The sequence below is a fragment of the Lolium perenne genome, chromosome 3 (genome assembly GCF_019359855.2).
Source record: "Lolium perenne isolate Kyuss_39 chromosome 3, Kyuss_2.0, whole genome shotgun sequence".
Lineage (NCBI taxonomy): Eukaryota > Viridiplantae > Streptophyta > Magnoliopsida > Poales > Poaceae > Lolium > Lolium perenne.
This window is the reverse complement of record NC_067246.2, coordinates 193,136,958-193,145,981: the sequence shown is the minus strand read 5'-3', so window position 1 is coordinate 193,145,981 and position 9,024 is coordinate 193,136,958. Positions and strand designations below refer to the sequence as shown.

General features: G+C 43.3%; 2 protein-coding genes across 2 annotated transcripts; one reads left to right on the top strand and one right to left on the bottom strand.

Annotated features, from left to right (window-relative positions):
* Nucleotides 1-386: 386 nt before the first annotated feature.
* On the top strand, nucleotides 387-2,870 carry LOC127342962 (probable aldo-keto reductase 1). The gene is made up of 7 exons (XM_051369026.2): nucleotides 387-492; nucleotides 583-750; nucleotides 836-1,039; nucleotides 1,125-1,297; nucleotides 1,401-1,497; nucleotides 1,598-1,751; nucleotides 2,200-2,870. The coding sequence occupies exons 1-7, from the start codon at nucleotides 439-441 to the stop codon at nucleotides 2,373-2,375; spliced, it is 1,026 nt and encodes a 341-aa protein (XP_051224986.1). The 5' UTR covers nucleotides 387-438; the 3' UTR covers nucleotides 2,376-2,870.
* Nucleotides 2,871-3,966: 1,096 nt separating this feature from the next.
* LOC127342963 (psbP domain-containing protein 5, chloroplastic) lies at nucleotides 3,967-6,754 on the bottom strand. The gene is made up of 11 exons (XM_051369028.2): nucleotides 6,572-6,754; nucleotides 6,328-6,497; nucleotides 5,996-6,116; nucleotides 5,822-5,871; nucleotides 5,659-5,726; nucleotides 5,341-5,439; nucleotides 5,055-5,114; nucleotides 4,894-4,953; nucleotides 4,671-4,725; nucleotides 4,529-4,578; nucleotides 3,967-4,295 (listed from the first exon to the last, which is right to left on the bottom strand). The coding sequence occupies exons 1-11, from the start codon at nucleotides 6,634-6,636 to the stop codon at nucleotides 4,197-4,199; spliced, it is 897 nt and encodes a 298-aa protein (XP_051224988.1). The 5' UTR covers nucleotides 6,637-6,754; the 3' UTR covers nucleotides 3,967-4,196.
* Between the last annotated feature and the right edge of the window lie 2,270 nt (nucleotides 6,755-9,024).

Below are 9,024 nucleotides of genomic sequence, written 5' to 3'. Positions count from 1 at the left end.
CGCTTCTGGAATGTTTCGCGCCGGTCTAGTTTGCTTTTTCGCGCGGGGAATGGCCAGTGGCGGGAATTATATCGGCCTCGCTGCCACTGACGCGCGGGCCCTACGTCTTTTTCGGCGGTCACTCGGCGCGACCGCCGAGCGTCCGCGGAGACGCAAACCTGGCGCATACGGACGGGCCGGTCACTTTGCGTCGCCCCGCTGGAGCAGGGCCCAGACGCATTTCCGGTCACGGCGGATGAAAACGGTCGCTCAGCGACCATTTGCGTCGCGCCGCTGGAGATGCCCTTAGCACTTAGCTCACCAGGTCAATTAAGTGGTCACTACTCACTAGTAGTGTGGGCAAAAAAGTAAAATTGCCCCACTAGTAGTGTGGGCAAATCCTCGTCAGCGCCCGCTTTGTCCCCTGCCGCCGAGACTGCGAGCTGCGAGCGAGGCGCCATGGCGGAAACCCCACTGATTCCTCGCGTCAGGCTCGGCACCCAGGGACTGGAGGTGATTTTCTCGCTCGACTAATCGTTGGATTCCGATTTAGACATCCTTCTCCTGTCTCGCACTGAATCGAATGACCCAACGCTAACCAAGGTGTCCAAGCTGGGGTTCGGGTGCATGGGCCTGACGGGCGCGTACAACTCCCCGCTCGGCGAAGACGCCGGGATCGCCGTCATCGCGCACGCCTTCCGCCGCGGCGTCACCTTCTTCGACACCTCCGATGTCTACGGCCCCCACACTAACGAGACCCTCCTCGGCAAGGTCGGCTTTTTGATTTCCTGGTTCCTTTCTCGATTGCTTTTCCTTCCGTGCCCGACGCTGAGTGTGCGAATCTTGGTTGGCCCAGGCGCTGAAGCAGCTGCCGCGGGAGCAGGTGCAGGTGGCCACCAAGTTCGGGATCCGGCGGGACACCTTCGGCACGGGCACCGTGTGCGGCCGCCCGGAGTACGTGCGTGCCTGCTGCGAGGCCAGCCTTCGCCGCCTCGGCGTGGACTACATCGACCTCTACTATCAGCACCGCATAGACACCACCATTCCCATCGAGGACACGGTCTCTTCATCAATTCCTTCAGCCTGAATCCTGTGCTTGATTGGTGCGGTTGCTCATTGTACTTCTTGCGTTGAAACTGATGAAGATTGGTGAGCTCAAGAAGCTGGTGGAGGAAGGGAAGGTCAAGTACATTGGGCTGTCGGAGGCGAGCCCCGACACTATCAGGCGTGCTCACGCCGTGCACCCGATCACCGCCGTGCAGATGGAGTGGTCTCTGTGGTCTCGCGACATCGAACCTGAGATTGTGCCTCTATGCAGGTGAATTCGGCGTTACAGATTCTGCTTGTGGGTTTCCATAATTGGCAGTCTTGATTGATTGATCATGTAAATAAACTGATTCATGTGTTATGTGGACCTTCAGAGAATTGGGGATTGGAATTGTTCCTTACAGCCCGATTGCTCGTGGGTTTTTCGGTGGAAGAGGGGTCACGGAACAAGTGCCTGCTGAATCTAATCTGGTACAGATACAACCAGATGCTGCAGTTGCTTTCCGCAGTAGTCAACTATTTTCAGTTACTTAGGCCTGAACCTTTATTACTATATTCTTGTTTTTTTTAGAAAGGACACCCACGGTTTTCAGCAGAAAATCTGGAGAAGAACAAGATTCTTTATCTGAAAATGGAAGAACTAGCCAAGAAGCACCAGTGCAGCCCTACTCAACTAGCTTTAGCTTGGGTTCTGCATCAAGGGGATGATGTGGTTCCAATACCAGGTTAATGTTGTAATCCCTTTCGATGTCATTGGCAACATTTTGTGTGAAGCATGTATAGTAATTTTATCGAGTTCTCGGTTCACATAGTAGGCGCAAAAAGTGAAAATTATCTTGCTTCCATGTGCTTTATGATATAAGTGAATTACATAGTTTTAAGAAATGTTAGTGAAATTTAGGAGATAGAAACAAATATATTGCAATTGCAATCTAGCATTCTTTGGCAGAGTTATCATGGTAATATGAATATCCTCTCCGTGCTGTGGTGTTAATCTTAATAAACTGAACTGTAAAATGTTTTGGCGCCTTCTAATTGGGCCTATTTTATCCAGAAAGAAAACTCTTTCATTTGTTTTGCACCCAAGTTCCAAACAAGTACATCAGTAGCCAAGCTCAATTTTTCAGTACACTAGCATCTGATCACTAATAAATATGCTCTACAATTTCTCAGGGACAACTAAGATCAAGAATCTAGACTCCAACATTGACTCCTTTAAGCTAAAGCTAACAGAAGATGAGCTGAAAGAAATTAGCGACCAGATACGCGAAGAAGATGTGGCCGGCGGGAGGCAATATGCGTTCTTTGCGCATACCACCTGGAAATATGCAGACACACCAAAGAAGTAAACGTACAAAATATTTTGGAGACAGTGATATGCGCGAACAAAACAACCATTGCATGGTATCTGCTATTGTGCTGATTGGTGGTGCCTGAATCTTGCGAATGCCCCTCCTAAATAATGTACTCCCTCCGTCCCTAAAAAAGCTGCTCAAGTTTATCTAGATACGGAGGTATATAGACACATTTTAGTTATAGATACGTCCGTATCTAGAAAATGTTGAGCGGCTTTTTTAAAGACGGAGGAAGTACTACGAATAAAAACAGATGTACCATCTCCATGAACCATGTAATTTTCTATCTTCTAGTGTAAGATAAGACTGAGACTATACTAGATACTAGTTGAATGCCCGTAGGTTTGCTACGGCTCATTATTTTTTCGTCATTATACATGTAAAACATAATCCATGTGAAAATTTTGGTGGCATGGAGAAAACAAATGAAAAACTATTTTTTTATCAATATTTCAACGGCAGCATCATCCAGCCGTTTGGTTTACTCAACTCGATCTTCATCATTGGATTCGAAAAGTTACCTTACTTCTATTTCGCATTGCATTTGATGTTTGTTGTTGGTTCTTAAGTGAAATACCTATGAGAAAAATCTATAGTTTTGGATTTCCATGAATTCCTATTTTTTCTTATTATTCTCTTGATTACTTTTTTGGGACTTTTGTTGGATGATTTGATTGAGACTATACTAGATATGTGCTCTCTCTAGTCCTACCAGCTTCCTGGGACAGCACTAACAGTGTTGGAACATGTACATGCACAACCACAAATTCAGAAGCATATCAGGAAAGACACTCATATCCAACTCGGGAGCATATACACGACATGTTCCAGCAAGTCAACACTGCAAACAAATAATTCCCAGAACATAAATTGATGTATTTCTCTGAGATAAGAGCACTTTACCACGAAGAACAAGAGCATGGTTTTGAAGAAAACAACCATGGCCAGTCGCCGAGGTTGGATGCAGTCAAATCTGGATATGCTCACGTAAGGTTCTTCCGCTGGCGGGAGGAGTCGTGCGGTTTACAGAGCTTCGGCATGGCAGCCTTGTAAGCAGACCAAAGCCCTGTAAACCGCACCGACTCTTCACGCCCGGTGAAGAGCTCATTCTTCGAGTAATGCATCTACCAGAAGAAGCAGGGCTGAAGCTCTAGGTCTTTGCTCTTGTCTCTCACCTATCAACTAGTGGCTTGGGGTTTGTGGTGAAGGGCTATGTGAGGAAGGTATTTGTATCATGCTAGCATTTTTCCAGCACAGCTGCACTTGTCTCACCTAACCTAACATAGTACCCCTGGAAAGTTGAAAATGATACATAATACATGCCAACCTGTGGCCAATGAGAACACAAGACTGGCAAACTTGATTGTGAAATCTCATTTGGTGGATGAAGTTGGCCTGAAAGGATGGCATAATAATTGACAACTTGCCAGTGGAAAACCTACCAAAACTTATCCGCGTTGGAACAGAAGACTTTTTTTGACAAGACAGGGACGAAGTAAGGAAATGTGGGGGCATAAATCACTATGCCATCGGTGTTGGACTACAACTAGTAAACTTTATCATGACAATGAACAAAAATAAGAAGTAAGCTTGTGGTCTCAAGGGGTTTTGGCAGAAATAATGGTAATTGCACTGTTTATTGCTCTGGGGTACACTTGACAGTTGACACATCTCATTTACTCAAAACAGCCAACTCAAAGTTGATTGGCAAAATCAAACTAAGTCTCAAGTCATTGTTTGTAGAACTGAAAGTGCTACTGAAACTTCTATTACAAGAAATATGGTCTAATACTTGAATCTGCCAGAACAATCAAGTCACCAAAATCTCCAAGGATCCTGGTAAGGGGGGACATATTTTTCTGTCGGGGGAAGAAGGTGAAAAGATGCCACGGCCTTTTGCAGCAAAGGTCCCATCTGTGTCGAAAAAAGTTCAATCGTTAGCCAGAAGCTGAAAATGCAGAGGATATGTTCAGGAAAATCCATGTTTCTCTTGTAATTACAATAAATGAAAGTGAAACCAAATACCCACTCATACTATTTTTTTAAGGAAGGGTATTTATATTTTTGGAATTTTTCGCACACTCATACTATTTTTCCCTGTGATAATATAACTAGCTATCAACATTAGTGCATTATTTCAAACTTACAGATTCCCACTGCTTGCTGAGAGTAGAAGCATTCAATGTGTACAGATAACCTAGTAAAAAAAAGGGAGTGAACAAAGCCATCCAGTAGATATAAGGGACTGAAATGTCTCAGAAGAAAAAAACTGCGAAAAAGAAACAATACCGTCTCGCTCAGCAGTGCATGCTACATTGTGCCGAAACAGATTAGGTTCTGGTGCCTGAAGAAACAAACATAGTAATAGATTACCTTATATTCTTGCACAGCCTCACCATCAACTGGTTAATGCAGTGCTTGAGAAAACATCACAGTGCATTTTTTTGTTCCTTTAGTATATCTGTAGATTAGTTATGTTGGTTGTCAAATGTATAGCTGGCAGAAAACTTACAGATTTTGTTGGTGATTTCCGAACTATATATTCATAAAACCAGTATGGCTGTCCATCAACCTACAAAAGAAAATTTATATGTGCCAAATGCATGTCAACTCCAGAAGAACAAAAGGTGACTACAATTAGCATGAGGTGAGGCAAAAATGACCAGAGCTTACGTCTGTAGTGTGTGCATCAAGGACAGAACTCTCCGCCATTCGCTGGCTTGTCGTTACCTTCTGCAAATGGATGAAGTTTGTTATAGAATACACATTCCATCAAGTGCATGTTAAGAAGTATCTGCTTTCTCTTTGGTTGAACTTTGCTTTTTCAGATATATCAATATGTGAAGGCCCAGTAAACATTCAAGTATAAACTTTTTATTCTGAAATTAACATGGTCTGACATTGCTCTGGACAAAAACAAGACACATTTTTCATTTACATAAACACAAGATATAATTACCAATGAAGATTTGTCAGACAAAACGCAATCAGCAACATCCTTTGCAGCCCAAGTAGTCTTGTCTTTCGAAGGCAGAAAGCGTGAACTTGGCGGCCCAATCTACACAAGAAAATTGGTGAGCATAATGTTGTACTCCTATTTCTTGGGAGTTGAACTGACAGGAAAACCCTCTACAAAATCTGTTTGAATGGCATATTGAGTGGAACCACCAATAATAACATTCTAAAACGAAATTACTCACAGAATTCAATTGCATTAGCACAACCAAGCACATAGTAAAATCGTTTTTCTTGTTTCAGGTAGTATTTGAGGATTTACCGAGACTGAGATGACAGCATTGTTTATCATGTCGAGTCGCTCCGACACAATCCGTTGCCGCGCATCGGCTGCAAAGAGTCTGTCAGTTTTGCCTTGCTTTCAGACCACACTGAACAGAGTAATCAAGAATGTTGCCATCATTGCTATAGCGGAGACTACTCACGAGATAGTGGCGCCGCAGAGGAATATCGCTCGGATTTCCTGGACTCTACCCTGGAAAACATAATAGGACAGTAAGTTCTGTCCTGATGATTGTGAAGAAGATAGCAGGAAAACAAAATATATCACGCGGGAAGAATTAAAAACTACAAAGTTTCAGACAAGGAACTGAAACTACCATCTGAATGAGGATTTCTTTCCCGGCACTTGAACTGGGTACAGAAAAGAATATGCATTGGTCTCATCTACTAGCATAGCCATCTTCACATCGTCATCCAGTTCGGCAGCAGCATAGGATTCTACAGGGTAATCAAGACCAAAGCACTTGCAGATGAGAAAGGAAAAAAACAGAAGGCAAACGAGCATCGCAATATTCCATTGTTGTTCCAAAGCATCAAGGATAAAAATCATCAAACCACCTTAAGCTTAACAATGGCATGTCCTAAAATTAGCATATCTTTGACACTCTCACAATGTGTCCCGCAGTTGAATATGTACGAGTACCCTCACCTGAAACCGGGAGAACAATTGCGAAAGAGGAAACGAGGCCGGACAGCACAAGGTGCCTCCTCTCCAGCCCGCGGTTCCCTGAACTGGGCGTGCAAGAACACGAAACTAGCATGCGGGCTCTCCTCCTGGATGATGGAGTGCACGCTCCTACAGCGACCGTGCTCTTGCCCCTGCAAGTCTTGAAAGAATCAGCACACTCGCGCAGACTAAATTGGTCGTGGAGCGAGGATGGAATGGCGCGTACCTGGGGTGGAGCGTGGAGGAGGAGGAGGAAGCGGAGCTTGGGAGGGACAGAAGAGCTGCCGCCATGGCTTTCTGTCGCCGGTGGCCGGCCTCACTCCCCACTTCCGGCTTCGAAGCCTGGAGAAGGATTCTATCCAACCAAACGGCTTGTTGAGAAAGAGCAAAGATCTCTCTACACTACAGGTTGCTTGGACACGGGGCCCTTTCGGTGTGTTGTCCAAAACTACACCATGTTTTGCTGCGACTTTCCACAGTGCTGAGAGTTAAAGCTTTTAAAAAGCACGTAAATAAAAATTCGCAGCTAGTGGCGCTCACACTTTGGGCCACTTCTTTTGGGCTTCTCAGGTGGCTTCTGGGAGAAGCTTCTCCCCACCAGCTTCTCCCAGAAGCCCGGACCCTAAAAAAATTCTGGCTTATATTCTAGTTTAGGCTAAATAAGATTATAAGCCAGAATATATTTGAGGTTCGGGCTTCTGGGAGAAGCTGGTGGGGAGAAGCTTCTTCCAGAAGCCGCTGAAGAAGCCGAAAAGAAGTGGCCCTTTATGTTGCCTAGTACAAACTCTTCTTGATTAAAAAAAAAAACATATCTACAGGTTACACCAATAATATACTGTAGTATAAAACTATTTGTAGCCTACACATGCATCATTTTGATGCAGATGCTTGGGCAACCCCATTTCAAAAAAAAAAAAAACTATTTGTATCCTACACACACAAAAAAATCGTTATCTGAATAGCATAGTATAGCATTTTTACCTACCTCTTTCTTTTTTATAGGTCACAAATAGTCATATTTTTATTAAAAAATTGAAGGCCAATATTTCAACATAATTTGTATTCATTTTCTCATCTAATTTTTTAGAACTCAAATGATCTACATGCAATATTGGTTATGGGTGCAACTAGTTGCAGAAAATTGGCACTCGATGTCCACTGTTTCACTATAGTAAGCAATAAACAGCATATATGTTAAAATAACTTCAAAATTTGTGTATGTTTGTACCATCAAGTTCGGAAAATTGCAATCCAACTTCACTAAAAGAAAGGCCTAGTCACATCTCTTGCAAACAACAACGATAACACAATATATACCAAGAAAACATCATTCATGTTTCAACGCTTGGTTTATGTGTCATTTAACTCTCCCTACTCCCTAGTCTCAATATTACCACCTCTCTCCGAATTTGAATAACACCTTTTTTTTCCTTGCAAGATGTATTCCACGGCTTCCGTTCGACCCTTCCACAAAGGAGGAAAGGCGAGGCTAGAAGATGCGTTGGATCTTCTTTGTTGATACATCCCTTGCGCCACAACAATTTGTTACTCCTAAGGATGGCAATTTTACCCACGGATATGGCCAAGTATCCGCGGGTACGGTACCCGCATAGGCGGGGTATGGGTACACTTTTATGCCCATGTGTAATATCCATATCCTACCCGTTAAGTCATGGGTAGGGCACGGGTATAGCCTCGTACCCGCGGGTATGCACATACCTTGCCCATTTGTCGTCAATTTCTTACGTGACACGTCTACTTTTGTTATGAGTTAGAATATGAAAATGTGATTTTTATATTTTGTTAATTGTTATGTACACAACTATTTGTTATTGAGTTGAGATAATTCATTATTTAATAAAAAGTCGTTATCGATAAATGTAAAATTGTGAGTGACTTGTGTACAATTTGACCTACCCACCGGGTACGGGTAGCCACCATGTATGGATATGGGTAAAGTTTTATACCCATGGGCACGGGGTATAGGTAGAAGTTTGTACGCATTGACTATACGGGTATGCGTATGGTACTGCTCTACCCTACGCATACCCTACCCATTGCCGTCCTTAGTTACACTCCCCATTTCCGTCTTACAGTATTATTGGGCATCGCGGCGGACCATGTTAATCTACCTTCCATTAGATTTTATTCTTTGGCTAACTCTTTTTGTAATAACATTAGTATTTATTAAGCATATTATAAAATAAGTTTGGCACAACACAGATGAGCGGCCCCAAACCAAATATGATGTGAGGACCAAGATGCTCCAAAGGTAGAACAGTAAAGTAGGTTGTGGCTTATTATCTTTTTTTCAAAAATATTAACTGATATCATGGTGGGTATTGTGTTAATCCACCTTTTTCCTATTCTACTATCTAGATATCTTTTCTTAATTCACGAAAAAATTCAAAGGGAACTATAGCATAAGCTTGACACAAAACGTTTTAGGGAACGCAAACTGAGACCTTTTTTTTTTACCTGCAAACTGAGACCCTTGGTGGCAGGAAAATGATGTGTGAATGGTATAGTCCCTTTTTTAGCAAGGTTGAAATGCCTTGTTGCCTCTTTTCTTTTGCAAAAACATTGATTGGGCCTTATATTTGATGACCGCAATCCATGCTATGCGTGATAGGCCCAGCCCACCTATTTATCAGGGAGCGTCGCGGCCGCCGCATCGCC

Coding starts and splice junctions, on each gene's coding strand:
- LOC127342962 (XM_051369026.2), top strand. CDS start 439: ATGGCGGAAACCCCACTGATTCCTCGCGTCAGGCTCGGCACCCAGGGA. Junction 1,298..1,400: donor GAGATTGTGCCTCTATGCAG/GTGAATTCGGCG, acceptor GTGGACCTTCAG/AGAATTGGGGATTGGAATTG. Junction 1,498..1,597: donor TGCCTGCTGAATCTAATCTG/GTACAGATACAA, acceptor TGTTTTTTTTAG/AAAGGACACCCACGGTTTTC.
- LOC127342963 (XM_051369028.2), bottom strand. CDS start 6,636: ATGGCGGCAGCTCTTCTGTCCCTCCCAAGCTCCGCTTCCTCCTCCTCC. Junction 5,440..5,658: donor ATGCTGTCATCTCAGTCTCG/GTAAATCCTCAA, acceptor TTTCTTGTGTAG/ATTGGGCCGCCAAGTTCACG. Junction 4,726..4,893: donor GGAAATCACCAACAAAATCT/GTAAGTTTTCTG, acceptor TTGTTTCTTCAG/GCACCAGAACCTAATCTGTT.